This window comes from Patiria miniata, unplaced genomic scaffold (assembly GCF_015706575.1).
Source record: "Patiria miniata isolate m_02_andy unplaced genomic scaffold, ASM1570657v1 HiC_scaffold_27, whole genome shotgun sequence".
Taxonomy (NCBI): Eukaryota; Metazoa; Echinodermata; class Asteroidea; order Valvatida; family Asterinidae; genus Patiria; species Patiria miniata.
In genome coordinates this window covers 3,059,240-3,083,906 of record NW_024037066.1, presented here as the reverse complement: position 1 = coordinate 3,083,906, position 24,667 = coordinate 3,059,240, and the positions used below count along the sequence as shown (strand labels likewise).

Below are 24,667 nucleotides of genomic sequence, written 5' to 3'. Positions count from 1 at the left end.
TTTATATAGCGTGCGTAAGCTTGACAACTCGCGCGCAAAACTTTCCAAGTCTAAACAGATGTTCTGATTGGTCAAAACTTTGTTGATGTTGTATTTGATTGGTCGAGTCATGGAACGCTTGGATCACGGTCGGGCTCTTCCATATTTTTGAAGGGTAAATGTATGTACTCCTGCGTACGTCGTGCTGTAGTTAGTTCACCGATATGTATTCGATATAAAAAGTAGACATAGGACCGGTGTAGTATTTAAAGAAATAAATATTTAATGAGAAAACCAATCCCGTGAGACATGTCCCCCGAATATGCTCGCAGAGCACATAAAATAGTGTATCAGATAAAGCGAAAATGTATCAATGCAATGGGGGCGCCCTTTAATTTTTATGGTTCTCATTTTTTTATGACGACTGTTATATGTATACATTATACAAAAACTGTAAACAGTCGTTATTATTGCTTTTATTCACACACATTTCCCGCGGCCGCGCGAAACATCGAAAGTGAGTGGCCATCATCGAAAACAACGCGGTTTTCAAGACATTAATCAATGCTTCACTGCACTCTGTACATATGTAGAAGTTTGATTGTTTTGTCTTCGTAATCCGTGGCAAGTATCTGCAGATCTGTGTGACTGTGAGTGTATGAACATATTTTTGTTTTCATACTGCATTGGTCAGGTACTGAGGTAGTTCAACCATTTTCATTTCTACACGTTTTCTATGGTATGAGTCTATGAGTTAACGCACGCGCACGGCATATGAATGCACAGATGTACAGCCTCAGGCCAATCGCCGGAAAAAATGTTCCAACCTGAGGCCACTTTTTATTCATATATCATCTCAATGAAGGTCATTCATTGCAAAAATGATAATAAGACATAAATCTGGGACTGAGAAACATTTCCAATTTTGTTAGGAAATTGGCCAACTTACAAAATTTTCTTCGCAGTGGCTATCTTACGACAGCCGTAACGCATTTCCCATTTTCTATCGTTACGGTAGACTGCAACTTTTATAAAAACATGAGAAGAAAATATAAAATTAGAAGGAAAAAAAGTGAATTTGAACGTTATGGAATTCGGACTTTATTTCCCTTCTAAAAAAAATCCTCCAAAGCCTCAGGTTAGAAAAGGAAAAAAATTCGAGTGCAAAACTGAAATGCGAACCCGCAACCTCTATCGGCTGAGCTGTCGCACTGCTCGCTAAAACGTGGGGAAACAAATAATTATCGTAGAGGGCGTTAAACAACGGCTGCCGTAACGATAGCCACTTCGAATTTTCTTGACTCTAGTCTCATTTCATTTTCATTTCATTTATTTCATTTTTCGGGATACATTTAATTTATTTGTTACATAAACAATATTAACATAAACTTTGTACACGATCACGGAAGTGGCGTCAGGTTGCAACATTTTTTCCCAATCGCCAGACCAATCCTGTTTGAACGAACTATTTTCTGGCAACAAAGTTGATTTTTGTTAGGCCTAGCCTACTTAAGTTGTAAATCTGAGCCAATATTTGAAAAGCACTCATCATTTCAGTGAAATGTGTTTTTTGTTGTTGAAAAGTTTTCACCATGAATATGGAACTTGAAGTTGAAAGAAGGCTCCAGAAAATTCTGTAAAGTTAAAAAAACTTACAGTTGTATAATTTATTAGTGTAGGCCCTACTGTTAATTAATTTTATGTCCCAAATGTCAAACCAGTTACCATATGTCGTGTTAATATTGAATGGTACTTATTTATTTGATTTTCCAGGCAAGCATCAATTGGATTTTCTCATTACACTAGTCTGAGACAAATCTCAACTAACAATGGCGGAGAGACCAGAGGATCTCAACCTGCCACACTCCGTAATCACAAGAATTATGAAAGAAGCGGTATGTACACATAAAACCCCACACCATGAAAATATCATATCACACTAAGTATAACTAAGTATGATAAGGGTGGTTTGGATACATCTTCAGGAAGTTCAGCCTGCCTCAGTTACCAAGCAAACAATACATGAAGCAATAAGGTGTTTCACGGTAATATGCGCCATCTTGTTCGAGGGGCCAAAAGAACATGCGTTGCTAGACGCGGGTGTATTTTGGAACGAACGCATGATGACTCGGAAGCGCTAAAGCTTTCCATTGACGATGCGTACACAGCAACGCATGTAAAATTGCGGCCCCGCGGGCAAGATGGCGCGTATAACCGTGAAACAATAAGTACAATTACGGAGAAGCTATGTAGCACTGGTGATGTAGGTAAACAGTTTAGAAAATTTCAATAGCAGTGCTTACCGAAGTAATTCCCAAGCTTTCGGACATTGGACCTTCTTCAGGGGTTCTGGCATGTTTTAGACAGCTATCCCTGTGCATGTTCTCAGTTAAAAACCAAAGTGCATAATGCCGATGAACATTAGATTTCGTTACCACTCTCAGAAGCCAGGTGGGCATGGCGGGAGATAAAACACTGCGTGGGTGTACTACACAAAGTACTCATGGCTGTATTTTTAATCTGAATGTGTGCAAATTAACCAGTGGCATCTTCTTGGAGTGGTCTGCCCAACTCTGTCGGGGTGTATACCTATGCACCGAGTTTATAATCTGTCGTAATATCATAAATTCAAAAGTGACGTTTCTTGTATTTCAGGTTCCAGAAGGAGTCAGTGTTTCCAAGGAGGCTCGTAATGCTGTTTCCAAGGCAGCTAGTGTGTTTGTACTCTACGCTACATCATGGTATCCTTTAGAGAGAATCCTACACCATCATGACCCCAGTCACTGGGGTTTTTCGAAACCTTTGCTTCGACTTCGGCTTTGCCTCCTACTTCTGAATCACTGAGAGGCAAACTAAACGAAAATATTCCAACTTTTGCCTTCATAACAACCGATTGAATGTTCGTGAAGCATAAGGCACCAAAATGTAGCTGGAGACCCCGGAGTAGGGGGCCTAAAATGTCGTTAAGGCGAAGTCGAAGCCAAAGCCAGCCATTTTGAAAACGCTCACAGATCTGTGCACATTCAGTAGTTACTGTTTGGTTGTTTTCCATTCACAAGGAAAAACCATATCACGTGGTTATCAAGTTCACATTGTTGCATTTCAACTATCTGCTCTGTACGCCAACAAAAGAGGGCGCCGTTTTGAGAGCCATGTGGACGGGACACACAGTGTGACACTACACTGTACTGGTTCGTGCGCGAAGTACGCAGGACTTCCTGAATGTGCCACAGCTATTAGCCACAGTGTCTTCGAGTGAGCACCAGGCGTCATCGGCGCGCGAATATGTTGAAATTTAACTTGCAATGGTCTCCCAGACTAATCCTCGCCCTCAATAACTTTGGATCATTCGAAATACGCAGTGGATGGACCTGAAAACGGAGCCCATAGCATTGGCCTAGTCCAAAAATTAGACCTTGTCTTTGCCCCATGAAAATGTTGGAGAATTTTTGTCAGCTAAATAGTGAGTAAAGTTGGCGTGATTTTGTTTTGCTTGTTTTATTGCTCTCACGGTCCCAGTCTGGCATTGGCCCAATTATCATTTGGATGTTCCCAACTTGAGTCTGGCCATGATTACAACTTATTGTTGGTATTATCTCAACTAATAAAAATCAGGATTAACAGCATCACCCAAGAACTGTACTGGTTTCCGTAAACGTGACGCTCGCCTTTTTTTCCCTTGCCGTTCCATCTACTCTAACTCTCAAAGATTTAATTGTTGAATATTTGAATTGTTTTTTTTTTCACCTTAACTGCACACTCCTCCCACAGCGCCAACAACTACGCACTGAAAGGAAAGAGGAAAACTCTGAATGCCGCTGACGTCTTTGCCGCAATGAAGGACATGGAGTTTGAAGAGTTCATCGAACCGCTGGAGAAGAGCCTTCAAGGTAAACAACTGCTGACCACCACTCTTATCAGATCTGTGCATCAAGTGTTGAGGGGGCTATCATCATTAACGATGTGACTTTGCTTTTAATTTTGTAACTGTTTAACAAATATTTTAAGAACCACTTAAACGTTTAGCCATTTCACAAAAGCTAACACCTGCCCGTTATGTAGACTGATGTGATCGACGTGATCAATCAACAATGATTGAAATAATTAATAGTGGGCAGTCACTGAAAAAGTACAAACTTAACTACGTTTACCCTGAATGTAATCAAACACTGCGGTGCGTCTAAGGTTTTGTAAATTAAATAGGTTTGAAAACATCGGTAATTATTTGTGTATGTTTAACTCGAAGGAAGATTGTGTGATCGTGAGCATAGGTTCCATTATTATAATTCAGGTTTCGTTTTAACGTTTTGGAAAATTCGTATATGGATTTAGATTTTTGTTCTTCATTTAAACGTCTAAACGTGTAAATGTCACATCCTTCATCATAGAGAATTAAATTGTAAACAGTTTTGTGTGCTGCAAAGTCAAGCTTTGCACTATCAACAAGCATTCTGCTAGTATGTGGTTGTAACAGAATGTGCTCATCAGATGCATTGGAAGACTTTTTGCAAATCGTCGTGTCCGTGTAACGAGGTCGTATCTCTTAAAATGGCGTGTGAGGTCATGTGTGTGAAGCGCAAGTTTTCAATGTCGAAAGGTCGTATCTCGCTTAAAATAACTAGGATGTACACACAAAGTCAATGGACGTTCGCGATACGTGAGATACGACCTTGTTGCATGGAGCGTATTTGCGTGAGTTGCACGGAGCGTATTCGCGTGAGTTACGACTTTGTTGCAGAATCAAGTTACGACCTTGTTGCACTGACGCAACGAAATGTTCATGCAGGATGAATGCAACCCAATGTTGGTGTTCGACAGAAATTTTGGGTAGAAGTGCCACCATTGCTTGATGGCTGTGTTTTGCACAGAAATCATTCAACATAAAACAGGATTGTTTATACTTGAACTGTTTCTCGTATTTTTCTTTCCAGAGTTCCGTCATGAACAAAAGGGCAAGAAAGAAGCATCGGAGAAGAGGAAACAGAACAGGTCGGATGCGGAGAAGGCAGAAGGGGAAGACTCCGAGCAGAACATCTCTAGTGAGATGGAGGACAGTCGGGAGGATGCAGAAGACGAAGAAGATGTGGAAGGCGAGGAGGGTGAAGATGAAGACATTGATGAGGACATCGATGATGAAGACGATGACGAGGAAGATATTGATGATGAAGAAGATGGAGAAGACGTGGAGGAGATTGAAGACGATGGTGAAGAAAATGTCGGACAAGTTGAAGATGTTGATGATGATGATGTCCAAGAAGTAGAATGAGTGGAACCAGTTACGAACTGAATGACATTAGAGAGTTTAAAATTCCCTGAATTTTAAAATCTAATGAAAAGTGTACAGTCTCATGTCCGACTGTTGACGTGAACTTATCAATGAAAATGGAAAATCTTTCCAAACAATTAAGAAACATGGAATTTATGGTCCCTTTCTCAAAACAGCTATCACACTGTTACATTAGCATGACTCTTTTCTGACCACACAAATCAAGTTCACATAATACAAAAGAAGTTTGCCTGAACAAGAGTGGCAGTCCGTATTTTTTCCCTCCTGGAATGGAAACGGAGAACTACCATTGTAAATACTGGCAGTTTGTATCGTTCATTCGGTCCTTTGTATGAAATAAAATTTAAGAGTTACAAACTGTTGAAGTCAAGAGGTCTTGTTTCCAGGGGCAGATCCAGGAATTTTTGTAGGGGGGAAGGGGGGTTCGTCAGAAAAATATTGCTGAAATGTACACAGGTGTTTTTTTCTGGACTCTTGGCTCTGCAAAATCAAAAGGGGGGGGGGGGGGGGGGGAGGACTTGCCTTGTTCCATAGTTTCAATAGGGGTGCTGTTCAAATCTGACAATTATTAACACTACATGTACATGTATGATAAAGAATAGTGTACAAAATGCTTCCTAACGAAGCTGGCTATATCTACATTGTGCACGGTGGACATTATATTGTCAGAAGGGGGGGGGGGTCCCTTTATTTTAATTTCTATGCAATTTTTTTTTTTTTTTTTACAGAGCTGGGGAGATTTTTTTTAACCCCCTCCCCTTCCTCCCCTACCCCCCCCCCCCCCCCCCGGCCATATCTGCGCCTGGTATCTCTGCACAATAACCTGTTATTTGTTTTAAATAAAGGTAACATACAACATTTGGGTTTTTTTTAATTTTCAGAAATGGATGGATTTGGGGGTTAGTATTTTATAGCAAATATTGTACTAAGAGGTACTCGGAGGGCGCAAACCTCCATCAATGACCAAGGCAACACAAATTCCCCGCCACTATCAGCACGCCCATGGAGGTAGGATTCTGCATGGCACACCCAAAGCTACTCTCATTAAGAATCCTTTAAAAAAAATCCTGGATCCAGACCCAGATCGATTTGTACTTGCACCAAGGACCACCCATAAAAACATTCACGCAAATCCGTCCATAACTTTTTGAGAAACCAACCACCCAACAAAATCCGATGAAAACAGATTTGCTTTTCAGTGTCAGCGGAAATTCGTGTCAGCGACCACACGAGGGCGCTATTCGCAATCAGCTGTGCCCGTACCGGATTAAATATACAGTACCGTGGGATCCGGGATCAATTGAGATCACATTAACAGTAGCACACAGAAGGCCGCGGAAACATTGGGAAAAGAACGGGAATTTCTCCTTCAGTAAAGTCGTAAGTGAATCTTAATATCATCACCTTAATCTTTGATTGCCGCCAATATCTGTGGCGATGTATATAGTAGTTTTATGGCGTTTTAAGGGGGGAAATCTAATGGTTTGTTTGGCCTATTTTTGACAACTTTGTTTTTGGTTTGAAAATTAAATTATGTCTAGACCCGTGAACGTGGCGTTGTCAGCCACGTTCACGGGTCTAAATTATGTCATGTGCATGTTTTTGTAAAGCTCTCTGTATGTAATGTAGTGTAGGCCTTGGCTTTAGGCTTTACAGTTTACATGGTTTACGGATGAATTAGTGGGACTTTTCAAGATGTCTAATTTCCCTGTAATTTCTGAGGATATTTTCAAAATTTTGTCTTGCTTTCCTTTGTCTTAAGTTAAAGCAGAAGAAGAAGATGATGTTTTATTGACCAGTTGATATTGATGAAATGTTGTAAAGTCGTTTTCCTAGTCATGCTAGTTCCGGATCACAATCATTATTCAGTCAGCTTTCGGCTCAACTATTCCACGAATTCAAGTGACATTGGTTCAAAATCACGCGAGAAAATGATTTTTTTTCCAGCCAGAACCACCCCAAATCAAGCCCATTTTCTGAAAAAATGTTATTGAATTTTTCAAAAAGCATTTCATTCAAGAGAATTCCAGCAAATTTTTAAAAGAGAATTAACGTAAATGATTTTCAAACTTTTGTCTGCAGCGCGACAGCACGAACACCCACGGACCGAAAATCTTTGACCCATCACAGAATACATCACAAATCGATTAATACGTGTGTATTGGGTCCTACGGTCGGCACGTACATGCGTGATCCAGAACTAGGCAAAAACTTATGGTCATTCGTTGGCGAACTTTCAAATGTTAGAAACTCTACAACAATATTTTGACTCAACAAACATTCAATGCAAGATACGACTGAAAATATGAACAAAATATTTGATGTACCGAGGAAAAAACTTATCATCGATTCGCGCCTCCCGTGATTTTCTACAAACTGTCCAAACATGTCAAAGTGCGAGTCGGAAATCTGGCCAAAATAGATTTTATCGAAAAGATATTTGTATATCATGTCAAGAAGCTTACAGTTTACATTTCAAAACACACTTCGTCAGAAAAATAACATTGGAGACCAATCCAAAAGACGTAGTAGGTTTTTATTTGAAGCGATCCGGAACTAGGAAAAATCTGGAACTAGGAAAATGACATTTTGAGGGGTTTTTGGTAGAAGTTGTGGTTTATTGATAAATAAATAAATGAAACGATGGTAGGGCCAGGAGACATAGTCCATTGCCTATTTCAAATTATTAATATTACTGAGGAGTGGATTGATTTGTGAATCATTTCATAAACATGTACCTGGTATTGAATTGTTTGATCCATAGACATGATACTGATGATAGAGCATGGTAACCACAGTGCGTGGTGTGTAGAGTCTGTGCTAAATTTAGCGATGATGTCATTGGTGTAACATCCTATTCTCAAAGTTTGTTGAACTGTGAAGAGTCTGAATGACTGAACTACCTGTTCTGTGTACTTTGTGTAAAAGTGTGTTGACCCCAAGATTTAGGTTAATATCGGTGTGTACACTGCATGCTTGACTGCTTGTACACAGGCATGTATTTCTGCCACAGGTGAAAGAGGTGAGCTGTATCATGTGTATTGTAAAAAGAAGTTTGTCTACCCCAAAACCTGGCAATCATTTGTAAAGTTTATGGATAACAAGAGTATTGCGGAGTGATTGAAGATTTTTCACCAGGATTTCATTTTTAATAGCCCAGTGTACACAATACTTTAAATCCTTACCCTCTTACTGTGACTGTGTGAATTCAACCATGGAGCTATAAAAAGTGTTTATAGCTCCATGATTCAACATTCACAGACAGTAAAAAAATTCCATACACTCCCCCTGCCGTGCCTTTTACACAGGCTAGTCACCAACAGTCAGATCATATTTTAAGCAAGCACTCTGCCTAGTCAAATTCAATCAACAGACGTTTAAATGAATGTAGGCTGGGAGCTCTTGACTGTTAACACAGTCATTTGATGGATTTTGACTGCAAGAACAACTTGGCACAGAATGTATGTTGCGTAGGAGAGTTTTGCTAGGTAAGACCATGGAGTTAGAATTACTGGTGAAGAAGCAACCTGTTTGTATGTCATTTTGGTTGTTTACATAATTATTTTACAATAAAACAGCCAGTTAGGCCAGTCATGGAGGTATTATTCTACCTCCATGGACCAGTAAAGGAATTTAATGCAAAAAACAAAAACAAAAAAAAATGCTGTTTTTAACCCTAACCCCTTGGGTATATTTACTAGAAAGTATCCTGAATCCGCCAAAATCTATCAATTTTGCCATGCGAAAAAAGTTTGGTGGCCAGTGAGTCCATCAGAATCCACCAGTTAGCCGGGAGTAAATCTGTTGAGATCCGGAGTCCATCAAAGTCCCCCAACTGCTCAATATGGAGGTATCCTGAATCCATCAAAATCCTGCAGTACCGCTAGGCTTCACGTCCTGAATCCATAAAAATCCACCAACTTTTTCAATATGGAGTTATCCTGAATCTGCCGAAATCCCGAAACAGGGATGTGGATTTTGATGGATTCAGGTACGTTAGGGTTAATGAAACATGAAATCAAGTTTTTGAATCCACCCAGTTTTGTGGTTAAAGAGTACCGAAGTGGGCTGCGTATTCTGTTCCATGCACACAGCTATAAATGTGTGTGAAGACATCAAAGCGCGAACCAGATTGAACAAGGACAATGACAGCTGACGTCACACTTTGGTACTCTGTAGTGGGCTGGGGGTATGTTGGAATAGTACTATTAAGGCAGGCTGGGGTATAAAATCATATGAACTTTGAATCTTGGCAAAGTTATTTTTTACACCCGACATTAAAGTGTTCATTGTTTGTGACACTCATATCGAATTTGTTTGTCAAAGTATGAATCAACAACGAGTTAGATAAGGTTTCTAAGGCTTCAAATGTCAATTTTCATCTTCATTTTGTCTCGTGTTGACATCTTGGTTAATAAATTACCTGGAAAATTCTCCAATGTATTATTTTGGACATCTGCCAAAAAATGAGCCGTTGCATAAATCCAAATATGTGGGCTACGTGACTTGCAAGCTAATACATAAATGGGCAATGGGTTTGTTTGTGTTGATTCAAATACAACACATCACACGGTTTGGCATCATCATGCACATACACACTTGAGTCCTGTGTATTTGTTTTGTAGAAATCAAACAATATTTTAATTTATGAACTGTATGTAAATACTAATGAATATGTATTATGAATGTAGTGGAATATGTCATTTTTCTTGAGGGTGCAACACAGTTCTGAGCCACATAGGGAAAAGTTTGTCTAATTGCTTTGAAAAGACTTTTTGGATAAATTTGTATGTTAAAATATCCTACAATGATTGGAACACGCTTTAATATTTTCTTGGTTGGAAAACTAGATTTCTGCATTTTTGTATCTGTAATACCGGTAGGATTCTTAAATAACCCCTTCTCTGAAGAATGGTCTCTCTCTGCACTTCGTGAATATTCAGTGAAATGTATTGCCTGGTTTGATTGGTCAAATCTTGGTATGTTGATGATATAGGAGTGTCTGTAAATCTGTCGAGAGTTGGATAGGAGTTCATTTGGATCAGGGGCGCGAGGTAATTCATTTAGGCAAATCATTCAGAGAGGATATTACCAGATATTCAGTCTTTTACCGAAGGTCTGCGAGTTCAACTTTGCACTTATTATTAAGGTGAGCAGCCAGAGGTGGCATGTGAGGGAAGTTGACTTCTTTTCCCACACACATCTCTTAATTCTAGGACTCAATCTCACATTCCTTAATGTGGTACACATCCCCATTCTTGGTTGCCGTTGGTCGTTTCTTATTCCTCCATTTTTCATTTTACTTCTCGCCATGGCACACTGTACAAGTGTACAAAGTGTAGTCATGGTAGTGGTGTGCATTTATGGGACGTACGGGAACCGGGGACCCTGTTGAAGTACAACATGGGTACCCAGGTAGCCGTAAAAGAAACTCAATCCCAAAATCCAAGCCTGGAAATCGTCTGAAGGACTTTATACTACTTACCGTATAAACTGCAACTTTTGCGAGCATCATTTGTCGTGCTTTGAAATGCATAAGGCCAAAAAAAATATATTTCTGCTTCTGGTTACATGGCATTTTAAAATAGGGTTGGTAGCTAGGGAAGTTCGTTTTGTTTTTGGCAATTTTTTGTGTAAGATCATATGGAGGTGTCTGGCTGTAGTCAAGGGACTAAAAGGTAGTAATTGACGGTTTTCTGTTTTTTTACCCTAATTTTTACCCAAAAAAATTAGGGTAGGGGCTGTCAAAATAGGGTAGGTAGGGTAAACGGATGCAGAACTATTTTTTTCTTTGGCCTTATGTTACTTACATGTACCTATACATACTGTACAATGTTTTCATTTTTTTTATAATTCGGGTGATTTGTTTTACCAAATGTGCAGCGTTTGCATGCGAATGTTAAAATTGACACTAAATGTCACATGTTTTAAAGATTTGCAGAAAAGTACTTGAAGTATTTATTTGATGTGACAACCCATGCAGTGTAGAATCTGTAAAAAAAAAAATCCTAATTTAATGGTTTAGTCAGACTCCATCAATCTTTGAATCATGTGATTTTGATGAGTACTATAACTTCTGTTGTCTGGCTCGGTTTCAAGTTTCACAGTAGGCCTACTTTCGTAACAGTCACATGTATGTACTGACTCATTGTTAGGAGCTACAATAAACATTTTGCATTCTGATGAATTAGACCGTATCCCGGACCTAATTCTAATTAGGTAAAGCACAGGTTTTTTTTTATTGTCTGCAAAGGACGTACACGTCCTGTTACACCTTGCAGTTTTGAATAATAACAGTTTGTGTTGGCATTACTGGTCAGTACGCCATATGTAACTGGTAGATACAGTATCTGTGAAATGATGTAACACCTAATGAACTTTATACACGTTCTGTATTAGGGCAGTATCACACTTTAGTCGGTGCTATCGCTACTAATATATCACTTTATGGTGAATTTACGACCATCTGGTTAAAATGTGAATGTTGTGACCTGCGCCCCGTCATTTACACGGTTACGAAATTACAAACTTGCTTTGCTTGCAAAATTATTGTGAGCACGAGTTCTTGGGAATGTTTCTCTTGAACGGTTCAGAACCCTCTCCAATCTAGTCGTTTCGTATCAATGACATTTTGGACTTCCTTTTAGTGTTGATCCCACCTCTTATGATTCGGTCAGGAACAGCTATTTTTAGTCAATTAAAAAAAAAATAGTCTAACCCGTTTGATTTTTTTGTTTTTTTGTTTTGCTTAAACATGTATGCAGAGAAGAAGCTTGTCTTAGAGAGAAGTGCTGATCTTAGATTCTCGTTGCCGACAAGACCCTTCCCCGCATCGTTGCTTGACTCCATAAGATGTGGAGGGAAGCCTCTGCTTACTTGCTGAAGATGATGCAGCTATCGGATCTAGGAGACTGTCCAGCCAATTGTTCTGGTCACGGAGATTGTAATGATGGAGTTTGCGTCTGTGAGGTAGGAATGTCGGAGTCTTATATATAGCGAACGTATCTATCAACAATTAGTTACTCAAGGCGCTGGAAATTTTGTCTTTTTTTTTAAGACAGGTAAAAGAAGTTTATGAGAAATATGAGACCCATTATGTAGCACCTTATAAGGTGCTGTGGTGCATATTGCAGCCACTGCCAGAAACACCTGTCCGATTTATTTGATCGGCCATCGGTGGTGAGGAAGACCACAACTTCAGACTTCTATTGCTGAACAGTTTCTGTGCATCCTGAGATGAATGATCGGACCAATCCTGACCATGGAAGTCTTTCCCGCATGTAGGGCACCGATGAGTTGGTCCGGAGGTAGAGGAGCTGGCAGCACTGGCCCTTCGAGCAGCACACTTACTCTCAGCCTCCTCAGTGTTGGGTTATAGGGTTTTGTCCTGACTGACATGGGCAAAACCTGATGTTAAATTTCATTGTTATATAATTTTAGTGTTATTTTTTTCTCAAAAACTAATTATTGCGCTGTAGCTCATAACTTTGAAGAAAGCTACAGAGAGAAGACAATGAAGAAATCTGTGGTTTTTTAGAGGTGGGAGGAAAACCCCATATTTTTGAGAAACCCCCAGCATTCTCTCGCCCAACATGCTTGACACAAAATTCTTTTTTTGGGGGGGGGGGGGGGAGGTTTTTTTTGGGGGGGGGGATGATTTTTTTGTGGATGTTGTCCGATATGTATGGGTGGGTGGAGACCTGACCTAAAACCCATTAGGTGTTCGGGAATCATTTTGGAAAAAATCTGCAACTGTATTATGTAATGCATTGTCTTGAAGAATATGTCAGTGCCAGCGATCTATGCAACTGTTCCAAGACATGTTCCAAGACAGAACGCGGTGAGTTGCTTTCTCGATTAAGTGCGTCCGGAGAATTTTTTATGATTCACGATCCTTTTACCCTGGCCCAGGATGGGTAGCAATTCCCGAAGTCTTTTTCACAACATCATCATGTACTATTTCTTTCTCCATGTTTTATTACGGCGTATTTTTTACAGAAAAAAAATGACCATACCTCCTTCAAATTTTAGTGGTGTACCATGTATAAATTAAAATACGCCGATGACTATTTTTGGTCGGACGCCAGTACACAGTTGCCTACAAAAAATTTGCCTTGTAGCCGCTGTAGCCGATGGTTTTATTTACCAAAAAGGCTGCACCCAGGCCCTATTCTTGTAAATTTAAATTGAAGAATTTGAAGTCTGTGTAATTTACATTGTACAAGTCAGTTTTGTTTAACTACAGACTTTCATTTCGTTTATCTTTTTTACACTTTTGCTTACACGCATTGGATTTTTTTCTATTTAGAAGTCAAAGGTGATGTCAATACATCAATACATGTACTAAGTTTTTCATACAAATTGTACTTTAACCATTTCAGTTTATCACAGAAAACAACTCAATATTAATTGTTGCAACTGTTCTTCGAAATTGCATGACTTCTTCATTTGAAGTATTTGAAGTTTGTTTAATTCTCAAGTCAGTTTTGTTTAACTACAGACTTTCATTTTGTTTATCTTGTTTACACTTTTGCTTACACTCGTAAATGACATAAATACTACGGCAGATAGGTGATGGGATTGTACCTTTTATGATACAAGCACGGCAACCATTTTGAAAGTTTATTAAAATTGCTTGTTACTCTACCTATATTTTTTCAAAGGAGAAATCTGCGATGGCCCTATAGCCAAATACCTTCTCATGACATACTCTGACTCTGTGCCAAGTTCTATGTTTGTATCATCAAAGTCAGAATTCCCCTAAATTTTTCCCTCATCTGCCCCACTATTGCAATAACAGAATGACGAAACAGCCACGTGTTTGTCCACAAACATAACTCTAGTTTTTTTCTGTTTTTTTTTTCTTCTGCAGTTAGAGTACCAGGGAACGGAGTGTGACGACATCAACAATGCTTACTTTGTGGCGTTCGGTTTAATCTTTTACCTGCTTTCGATTTGCTGTACCATTCAACTGGTAAATGAATAATTATTTCTGAGTATTTGGCAGATACTGTGAATGAGTACGCTTCGGGTTTTTTGTCTTTTTAGAATATCCTCTTGGGAACATTAGATTTGTTAACTTCAAAACAAAACAGAAAAAAAATGTAATACACTATGCTTCAGGTTGAAACCTATAAAATGTGTACAAAGGTGATTATGGAAAATTACAGACTATTAGGACAAATACAGAACCGAAAATAATTTTAAAAAACCCACTTGTTAATTATTGTGTGTAGAATTGTAGATGTGAAAATCTCTTTTCGGCAAATTACGGTGCTGTTTATTAATTGAAGAATAACTTTAAAAAGTAAATCAGTTATAGATAAACAAGGCCTTTTCAGTGCCAATATGGTATTATTATGTACCACCTCATCCCAAATGGCTACATTTTTTAACCGTTAAAATTCTTTAATTTCAGATTTTGTGCATTCAATCTGACTTCCGTCGTCTCAAGAATCCATCATTCCAGAAAGCTCTTAGAGTCACAACTCAAAAGCTGTTGTACGTTCTTGTCATCATCGCCGCCTTAAGTCGAGCACTGTACTTTTCGTTACAAGTAAGAACTTTTACCATATGTATGGAACATTTACAGAAAACAACATGTACTATAGATGTATTCCGTTTGTAACCCTCCTTTTGTTTGATCAGTCATAGACAGTCAAAAACTCAATCCTGTTCCCTGCCATGCCTTTTACACAGGCTAGTCACCAACAGTCAGATCATATTTCTTGTGGGCACTGTGACAGTCAAATTCTTTCAACAGACAAAAACAGGTGACTGGTAGGCACAGCTGGCTTATCAATCTCCTACAGTCAAAGCACAGCTATTTATATCAGGTTGCATAACAAACACAGCCAGTCAGTCCTGCTTTGTGAAGGCAGGGAGCACTCAACTTTCTAAAAACAGCCTTCTGATTTGTTTTGAATGCTGGGCTGGCCTTGTTGAAATTGCCAACCAGAGAGGGTTTGCTTGTGTTGTGCAGTCACATGAGCGCTTTTTGCATTTCATTATGTCATAAATGTGGCACTTATGGATCCATTATTGCATGTTTGCCTAGCCCATCCCCCTTGTTACACAACTTTAGATAACATTAATGCTTTACCAGTGTTAACATTACGACACTCAAGGCTAACTTCACTTCAAGTTGAGATAATCTTAATAATTCTTTGAAGTGTTATTGCACCAATATTTATCAGCGCTGTCAACACTTGCACAAAGTTCTTTAACCCGAGTTTACGTAACAGTCTGCAGTTTTGAGTACGAGCCCAAGTCCCTACGTAAATAGATTACGTAATTTCTAAGTTAACTCTGAGATGATTCATTGGAGTCCAAGTCCGAGTCATTGTTTTTGTTGTGAAGTGACCACGAGTCAGTGTTAAAAAAAATGTAACCGTTGTTGGGCTTGAGTTTGAGTCGGAGATATATTTCCTATGACTCTAAAAATGTTCTTTTCACAGATTGTCTCATTCTTGTCACAGACTGTCACAGTGTCACAGACTGTCTCATTCTTGTCACAGACTCTCAATCTTGTCACAGACTTTCTCATTCTTGTCACAGACTGTCTACTCAATACAAACAAATAAAAATACGAAACCCGTAAAAGACAAATGAGTCACCATGTTTTTTAAAATATTTTTAATTGCAGCCTTATCTGTCTGAGACATGGGCTAGTAACATGATGAGTATGTACTATCCGCTGCTACTGTCTTGCTTCTCACTCGTCGTCTGCTTCTGGGCCGAGGTAAAGTACCCTAACCCCCTTATAGTTCCCCAGGACTACCCTGCGAAATCCAACAGAGTCTGACGGTTACTCATACGAGTTTTCTGCTCAATCCAACACAGTCCCCACAATCCAACTTGTCAAGTTGTTGGATACCTGAAAATGTAAAATGGTCTTGCTAATTAAGTTACATCCAGCAACTGGTCTGTGATGGTTGGACTGGAACTTTTGACTGTTTAACTGTTGATGGACAAATCAACTTGTAAATGTATCCAAAAATTGAATTTGTTTTAAAGGGAATATACAACATTTGCAAACATCGAAAAATAAAACTACCAAGTTTTTACGAAATACCTTACTAGGATGTTGGTAAATGACAGTCTAAGGCATCCTGTAAAATGATGGCACCTGGTGTCAAGTCATTTTCAAGAAACGTGTATTTTTGTATACATTTCCAACGGTGGTCGGCCGATCACCGTTGGAAAAACCTAACTATTTTTCAACTACTGCTCCAAATTTACAATTTTCAGTCCAAATTTTGTTTTGCTATTGGTTACATGTTCATGAACGGGTGCAGGCCAGCTAGACTGGTTCCCTTACCTTACAATTTTCCGACAACTATAAATTGATCCATTTTATCTTTAGTGGAGTCAGGGAACCAGACTACTTAAACATTTTTTTGTTTTTCTTGGTTTTTCAAGCATTTTCGAAACACAAATCTTCAAACAATATTTGATCTAGGCCTATTATACTTACCCCTCAAATAGTTCATTTCTGAAAATTACAGCAAAAGCCAATGATGTACATTCCCTTTAATGTGATGCCTTGACTAATTGTGAAGTCTTGCCAACTATGTCTGTCTGCGTAGGCTTTTCATCTGTCGGAAAAGCAACACAACAATCCGGGTTTCCTGCGAGACAGTTTCCGCTACTTCATCCTCTTCAATGTCCTCCTGTACATCCTACTGGTAGCGGAGTTTATCACCATGGAAACCACATCATCGGATCACCAGATCCTTGGCAACGTCTTCAACGGATGCTTTGCAGGACTCATGACCATTGAGGTTATTTTCTTTCTCGCCTACGGAGTAGAAGTCTTCTTCAAAGTAAGCAAACTCTCAATTATTGTTTTCTCTCAGTTATGCATTGTAAAGAAATGTTTGATTCTTTTAATGACCTTCAAAGTATTTTATAAAGATTATTACTGGTTCATCGTTAACAGTTGTGTTTACCTTTCTTGTGATTATGAAAAAAACTCTTTAATAGTGACAACAATCTCTTAATCTCTTTTGTTATAACAACTCTAAGCAGTTTCCTTCAGATAAAGGTTGTAATCTATCATGTTTTTAATGTTAGCTGTCATTTTATTGGTGGCATTCTTGTTAACTTTCCTTGTGATGATAACATTCAGTAATTTCACGATCTTTTTTTTTTTTTTTTTTTTTTTTTTTTTAGATCAAAGGAGCTTTTACAGTAAATTACCATTCAACCAACCAGCAGCCTACCTCAGCTATCGGTCAAAACAGTCTCAAGGCGAGTGGTCAGTCAACTGACCAGTCACCTGACCTGACCGTCCATGTGTCCAGTCAGTCAGTGGATGTTAGCATCATGCACCAGTCTCGTATCGGGCTGTTATTCCAGGGGTTACTGCAGATTGTTATGGTCTTGTTCCTGATGTTGAACGTGACCGAGCCACAGTGGAGAGAGAGGTGAGTTCCGTCAATCTTGCTGCCATAGACTGATCCATTAGGCCACGCCCACCGTGCATGTGGACCGCCCACCACGCACGTAGGCCACGCCTACCACGCACGTGGGCCACAACGTGTTCATCTCTCCAATGCCACAATGCATGTTCCAGACGCACGCGTCATCACAAAGTGTGCATGTTCGAATTTTTTTTGGGAACATATTTTGTGCAACTTTCTACTGTTAAATGTGTTCGAATTTTTTTTGGGAACATATTTTGTGCAACTTTCTACTGTTAAATGTGTGAAAACTACTTGGCATCCCTTTTCAGTTAATCTCATTGAAAAGTGCACTTCTGTAAACGATTAAATTTTCCCATGCTTTTCCTGACAAATGAGGGTGCTGTTGCTGTGATGTCATTTCGGGAAGACACTGTTCAACTTAGGGGTTTTCTATTAAAATTGTTAACCCAAAATTTGCTCATTAAAAATAAAGTTTGCTTAAATAGCCTATTGTCATGTACTAAACCAACAATAAATCACCGAAGAAACGACAATTTACGACAGCAAAATCATGGCAATGAGTAGTCAGAATAATGGGCGGAGCTACGTGCATGTGAATCAGTCTATTGTATCTTTGTGCCATAATTCTACGCGTCCATTTTGTTAATTTTGTTTCAAAGATTTTCATCTAAAAATATTTTCATATAAAACAACTATAATCCTGACTGTGTGTTGCATTACAGCCTCCCGGTTCTCAAGAGGAACGTCCATGATGTCTTATTCCGCATCGTTGAGGTTGGTTTGGCTCTGTGGTTTCCTTGTGTCTTATGGAAGAGCAGAAGTCCTGAATCTCTCTGGATGTTGAATCCAACCAGACTCTTCAGGCAGACGCGAGATGAAGAGAAGTCACAGGTAATACGGAACCTTAGAACAAATGTTAAGAATGAGGACTTGTAGTTTAGTCCACTTCAAGTCCTCACAAGGCCTCACAAGTCCTCACAAGTCCTAACAAGTCCTTATCCTCGCAAGTTGTCAAAAGTCCTCACAAGTCCAACACAAGTCCTCACAAGTCCAACACAAGTCCTCACAAGTCCAACACAAGTCCTCACAAGTCCTCACAAGTCCAACACAAGTCCTCACAAGTCCAACACAAGTCCTCACAAGTCCTCACAAGTCCTCACAAGTCCAACACAAGTCCTCACAAGTCAAACACAAGTCCTCACAAGTTCTTGCAAGTCCTCACAAGTCCTCTGAGATTCTGGGGGAATCCCACAGAATCTGAGGTAGGGACTGAAAACCCAATCCATGTGTTTGCCTAGGCGGGATTGGAAACTGGGTCACAGTGATGGAAGGCGAGGAAAGTACCGCTACGCCAGCCTCACTCCCCATGGATTCGACTACAACACTTGAAACAATGTAAAGAACCTGAAACTGTAGGTAAGAACATTAAACACATATCCAAAGATGCCTGACGAATAAATGTAAGATAGAAAACAATTGTTTGGTTTTTGTCCAAGGGTGGAAAGAAGGAAGAGGATTGGTTACTGTGCCGTACACGTGCTCCGACGTACGACTCGACAGCAGACAGCTCTAAAGTAGAAAAAGGTAGGTTATGTAGGAGAACCTCATAGTAAAGACTTCAAATGTCTGCTTTAAAGCCACAGGTTGTGGGTTTGAGTCTCACCCCAGTAAGCTTTAAAAAGCTTTTGTATTAACCTTTTTTTGCTCGTCCCAAGGAATGGCCTTTTTGTCCTCTATGTGATTATGTCACTAACGGACTCACTCATTGACTGACTGACTGACTCATTGACTGACTGATTGACTCACCTTCACTTGTGACTTCACTGTGCCTGGTTGGTGGCTGATGAAGAGAACCGGGCAGTGCTATTGTATAGGATTACCCTGTAATGGACTAAATCCACAGACATTTATGCATAGACCGCCAGATCGTATTCACATCATCTACATGAGCATTTCGTGATCTGCACGGCGCCCGACTAAAATCAAAACTATGTTGAAGAATTCCGGTCTTAAAATTCTATGAATTTTTTTTCCAATTGTAAAAAAAAATCCCTACTGTACTAAAGCTGGTTCAGGTAGATTCAAAACCGTGCGGTACCCAACGTTTTCATGCAGATTTTGAGCAACAAAGCTTTTTTACAAATAAAAAACCGAACGCATGTACAGTTTTGGTATTAACGTGAGCACATTGCACACTAGCCGCGTTGAACGCGCATCGCGCGGTTACATGCGCTGCCAGCAAAAGTTTTGCCCATACTTTTCCAAATCACAGTTTTTACGTGCTTGACTGGCGGTCTATGTGTTTATATGTCTGCGGCTAAATCCAGTGAATTCTGTAGGCCACATGCTTGAAAAGACTTGCTGGCATTCAGAATCATTGTGCCTTTGACACAGGTCTTGCCAGGATCGAAACGTTAGGCCCTCTAATTTTTTCTTTTTTATTTGCATGGAATTTGTGCGCTCTGGGACCGGCTTTACTGGTTTACTAGGCTTGTCTTTCGGAAAGCATCGACATGTACGGAGGACAGTGTGTTGTAAATCCTTGTTTGAACTATTATCTTTGACAGAGGTGGAGTGTTGGATTTGCTATGACCACCAACGGACAGATGCCGGGCCAATGATACAGCCCTGCGAATGTAAAGGAGACGTGGCTTATGTGCATCACGAATGTTTGAAGAGATGGTTGATGGAGGTATAGTTAAAAAACATAATAATAAATAATATTAAAAACAACCAAAAAAGAAAATAAGGATTTTTTTTTTACATATTGAAGATTTGTTTACATTCATGCAGATCTGGAATTTTGTACTTGAAAGGAAAGGAAAATTTCAGGTTTTTTTTTTTCATTTGTAAAAGGCACTTGCATTAGATATTACTGAAAGCTATGAAAAATATTGCAAGGGCTCGTCAAGACCAAGAAATTAGGGGAGTCAGGTTGGGGCAGTGGTTACTTTCCTCGCCTTCCACCGCTGTGGCCCGGGTTCCATTCCTGCCCGGACCACGTGTGGATTGGGTTTTCAGTCCTTACTTGATTCCGTGGGTTTTCCCCAGAATGTTCTTCTGGGTTTTTTGTCCCACTTCTAAAACTGTAATTTCTTCCCATTGTTATCTTCTTATAGTTTCCTTCAGGCTTTTCGAGGTACAGTGCCTAGGGCACTTTTGAGGAATCCTTGGTTTCATTTCCAGAAAGATATAAATAATAAAATAATAGTCCTAAGGATGGTTGCCGTGAGCTTTATTACTTAATGCTTTGTTTCTGATATTTGTATCTTAATCCTTTATAAAACCTCTGAAATCTGACAATGTGTTTATTTTTCTTCAGTCCGCAGATAATCCTGAGGCTCTACAATGCAAGGTTTGCCAATCAAAGGTCAGGAAAAGTCATTCTTGAAAGGGAAAAGAAAAATAAAATTAAGAAAGATGCTTGGAAATACAGCAAAGTACCAAAAAGTCCTTACTAATGAACATAAAAACAATAATACAAATGTAATAATAATAATTACCGGGAATGGGTCATTAGGGAGACTTTTCCATAGACTTGTGCACAAATTTTTTCCAACTTAAATGTGCCCTAACCCAATATTCCCTTGTCCTTTTTCCATGAATTTCGGTATTTTTTTACTAATTAGACCACGAGCAACAAATATAACCTAATTGCGACAGTAAAATTTTGCCTCTTAATGGGGGCTGTGCCATTAGGGAGACAGTTATGTGTCTCTCTAATTAATGACCGGTGTCTCCCTATTATCGAAGAAATTGCGATAACGTGTTCTAAACGTACATTTAGTAATATAATGTAATACTTATATAGCGCTTTATAACAAGGTTCTCAAAGCGTTTTACAGTTATTATCCCAGTTCATCAGGAATGAGACCATTTTTCTGCAGCAGCTCGAGATCAGCGCAATTTGGTCTCTACCTTCACAGGTACCCATTTGAACTCCTGGGTGGAGAGAGGCAATTGTAGTAAAGTGCCTTGCCCATGAACCCAAGCACCATGTTCCCTGCCAGTGGGAGAGGTGTTATAAAACAACTATTGACTGCCTTATCTTGTGGTGTAGTAAAACAAGCCTCCCGCGGTGATCCATGGAGCATTCCATTTTCGCCTCTGGAAAAATAGAATGCTTCATGGATCACCGTGGGAGACTATTTTTACAACACTACTCAAAGCAGTCAATATTTGTATAATATATCATGATAAGTGGGCCTATAGTCCCCCAATGATACTATTTTCCCCTCAGTATGTTTTACCTATTTCCTTGTAGTACCAATTGAACACAGGTTCAGCAAATATCCTCAAAAGCTTTCCAACTCAACCAAGGCCTATACACTGCTATAGTTTTATATATCATGATAACTGGGCCAATAGTTCCCCGATGATACTATTTTCCCCTCTATGTTTTTTACCTATTTCCCTGTAGTACCAATTGAAGACAGGTTCAGCATGTATCCTCAAAGGTTTCCAACTCAAATCAAGGCCTATACACTGCTATAGCTTTATATATCATGATAACTGGGCCAATATTCCCCCCGATGATACTATTTCCCCCTCTATATTTTGTACCTATTTCCCTGTAGTACCAATTGAAGACAGGTTCAGCAAATATCCTCAAAGGTTTCCAACTCAAGCAAGGACTCTTCACAGCCATCGCCTTAGGTATCATGACGGCAGGCCCGGTGGCCGTCTACTTCGTCATGAAGAAATACCCATCAGACGTGGTCAGTGTCGTCTCAATCGGGGCTTGCATCTTCCTGGAGATGGTGTGTTTGAAGTAAGTACAAGACTTTTTTTCCAATACCTGAGCAGGGGTGGATCCAGGATCTTCCAAAGAGGGTGGCTGGGATGGTCAAGTATAGAGTAGATCATTTGACATTTGGGCATTTGTTTCGTTTGAAGCAACAAAAGTGCTAAAAATCTAAAGACGGGTGCTTAACAACTATTACCTGAAGAAAGTTAAGCTCTGGAATGCTGTATTTGCCGAGAAAACAGTATTCTAGGATCTCGATTTCAATTCAAAAGTTGCCGAAATTAGCATCTGGAACACGTTCTCATTCAGCAGATTGCAGCTACTCGATGTCATGTACTGAACCGACGAGTAATGGTCACCTGGCACGCATGTGCATCGTGTCAACACTTGCGCGCACCCATTCACAGATTCGCCCAATTACAAAGCAACTACCAACAAAAATCTCCAAAAATGCATCACTTGACTCATTTTTGAATATGACCTTCTTTTGTTGTTTTCTTCAAAAAGTCTGCATGCCAGAAAGAATAGTTTCACAGGGAGTTTATTGCCGTTACCATCTTTTAACCAAGTAATCTTTTCAAGAATAAATTGGTCAGTTACTTTTTGGATAGCTGCAAATGATCTACTCTACCTTTAAGTCCAAGATTTTTCAAGGGGTGGGGGATGGAGAAGATGATTGCATTGTAGTTAGTGCATAAATAGACCAAAATGTTGAAGCGATGATGACATTAATTTGGAAACTTGAATTTTCTGATGCAAATAATTGTCATTGATTTGTCCGGGGGGGGGGGGGGGGGGGGGTTAAGCCACCCCAACCCACCCACTCCTGGATTTGTCTCAGGGATACTTTGGGTAATCATTCACAAGAGTCTAGTATGGATGGCATTCTAGATACTTTCTTTGTATGCTTGGGTGAGACATCGACCCAATCTGTAGCTGGTCGTGTAAAAATAATGACCGAGTTTTAGCCAAACAAGTGCAAGTGCACAATAAGCTCTGGTCGTGTTGCAAGAAGTCTTGCATGAAAGTCTTGCAAGAAATCGATCAAAATGATCCCTGCCAGAGCTTAAAAATGCGACGCCGATGGCACATCTGGAACACCATACTTTTGGTCAATTTTCGGGACAGACAGACCGACCGACCACCAAGTGACATGCAGAAGCTTCTGCCAGAGCTTAAAAATGAAATCGTAATTTGTTGAGGATATTTCATTTTATGTGTTGAAAAGAACTTTGGCATTTTGCCAAACTGATTTCTATTTCAATTTTTTTTTTCAATTTGCGACAGATATCTTGGCATCAGCTTATGCAACGCTTACAACAGAGCAAGTATTTCGTCCTTGCACATCATCGGCAAAATGGTGAACAGACCGGAAACCGTGGTAACAACAACAACAACAACTCCTACGACATCATCATCCGAATCAAGCGCTACGTCTGCTTCATGTACATCAAGCAAAGAACCCAGTGTGTCCATAGTGTCTGTTTCCGTTATTGGTCCTGAAGTATCCTCCGATGGTGTACAGGTGCATCATGGGTAATCAAAGTAACATCTCACCCAATAAGCCAGCTCGGTATTCCAAAATAGTCTTGTGCACGTCAAGATTCCCAAAAAAATTTGGGATAACCGCAGCAGATAAATGCACACAGGGGGACTTGGTAACCAAATCTGCATTCTGTGCAATTTTTCGTGCAATCGAAAAGAGATGGAATTTTCGTTCACACAAAAGTTTTGACACACAAGACACCTAAAAACACTTAGCTGTCCAAATTTTTTTGCAAAATGTCATACTTCAGAACACGATGAAATCTTCAATTTTGCTGGTACCCCGCTATGCTTTTGCATGCATACGATGAAATTTTTATCCCAAAAGAAAAATCGGCAAATCTGGATGTGCACGTGCGAAGTTAAAATACTGAACTGGCTTATTACAAAAGCAAGGGGAGTGTGTGGCCTAGTGGTTAGGGTTCGTGACTCATGATCAGAGGGTCCAGGGTTCGAATCCAGCCGCTGGTCATATATTGTGTCCTTGGGCAAGGCACTTCACCCCCACTTGCCCCTCTCCACCCAGGAGTATAAATGGGTACCGGCATTAGCTGGGGAGTAACCTGCGATGGACTAGCATCCCATCCAGGGGGAGTAGAAATATTCTCAGTTGTTTCATGCTACTGAAACCGGAGATAAACGCCAGCCTGATGAGCCACATTGGCTCGGGACAGACTATAC

General features: G+C 39.7%; 2 protein-coding genes across 5 annotated transcripts; both read left to right on the top strand.

The window, feature by feature from the left end:
- Window positions 1-439: 439 nt before the first annotated feature.
- LOC119734506 (DNA polymerase epsilon subunit 3-like) lies at window positions 440-5,623 on the top strand. 3 transcript variants are annotated; one of them, XM_038208042.1, is made up of 5 exons: window positions 440-603; window positions 1,753-1,874; window positions 2,635-2,720; window positions 3,751-3,869; window positions 4,911-5,623. In XM_038208042.1, the coding sequence occupies exons 2-5, from the start codon at window positions 1,809-1,811 to the stop codon at window positions 5,243-5,245; spliced, it is 606 nt and encodes a 201-aa protein (XP_038063970.1). In that variant the 5' UTR covers window positions 440-603; window positions 1,753-1,808; the 3' UTR covers window positions 5,246-5,623. The 3 variants fall into 3 exon arrangements, with proteins under 3 accessions (XP_038063970.1, XP_038063968.1, XP_038063969.1); XM_038208040.1 differs by having other exon boundaries at window positions 440-629; XM_038208041.1 differs by having other exon boundaries at window positions 569-635.
- An 860-nt stretch (window positions 5,624-6,483) lies between these two features.
- Window positions 6,484-24,427, top strand: LOC119734397. Of its 2 annotated transcripts, none has more exons than XM_038207896.1 (13): window positions 6,484-6,646; window positions 12,031-12,235; window positions 14,139-14,240; window positions 14,685-14,816; window positions 15,906-16,007; window positions 16,855-17,091; window positions 17,441-17,694; window positions 18,417-18,585; window positions 19,191-19,278; window positions 20,262-20,386; window positions 21,017-21,064; window positions 22,272-22,465; window positions 23,729-24,427. In XM_038207896.1, the coding sequence occupies exons 2-13, from the start codon at window positions 12,119-12,121 to the stop codon at window positions 23,979-23,981; spliced, it is 1,821 nt and encodes a 606-aa protein (XP_038063824.1). In that variant the 5' UTR covers window positions 6,484-6,646; window positions 12,031-12,118; the 3' UTR covers window positions 23,982-24,427. The 2 variants fall into 2 exon arrangements, with proteins under 2 accessions (XP_038063824.1, XP_038063823.1); XM_038207895.1 differs by having other exon boundaries at window positions 14,685-14,822; window positions 15,912-16,007.
- Window positions 24,428-24,667: the final 240 nt, after the last annotated feature.

What these genes read in the sequence shown, in the direction of transcription:
- LOC119734506 (XM_038208042.1), top strand. Translation starts at nt 1,809, where the DNA reads ATGGCGGAGAGACCAGAGGATCTCAACCTGCCACACTCCGTAATCACA. An exon ending in GTACTCTACGCTACATCATG is followed by an intron (nt 2,721 to 3,750) that starts GTATCCTTTAGA and finishes CTCCTCCCACAG; the next exon opens with CGCCAACAACTACGCACTGA. An exon ending in GCTGGAGAAGAGCCTTCAAG is followed by an intron (nt 3,870 to 4,910) that starts GTAAACAACTGC and finishes TTTTCTTTCCAG; the next exon opens with AGTTCCGTCATGAACAAAAG.
- LOC119734397 (XM_038207896.1), top strand. Translation starts at nt 12,119, where the DNA reads ATGTGGAGGGAAGCCTCTGCTTACTTGCTGAAGATGATGCAGCTATCG. An exon ending in GAGTAGAAGTCTTCTTCAAA is followed by an intron (nt 17,092 to 17,440) that starts GTAAGCAAACTC and finishes TTTTTTTTTTAG; the next exon opens with ATCAAAGGAGCTTTTACAGT. An exon ending in CAGCTCTAAAGTAGAAAAAG is followed by an intron (nt 19,279 to 20,261) that starts GTAGGTTATGTA and finishes TATCTTTGACAG; the next exon opens with AGGTGGAGTGTTGGATTTGC.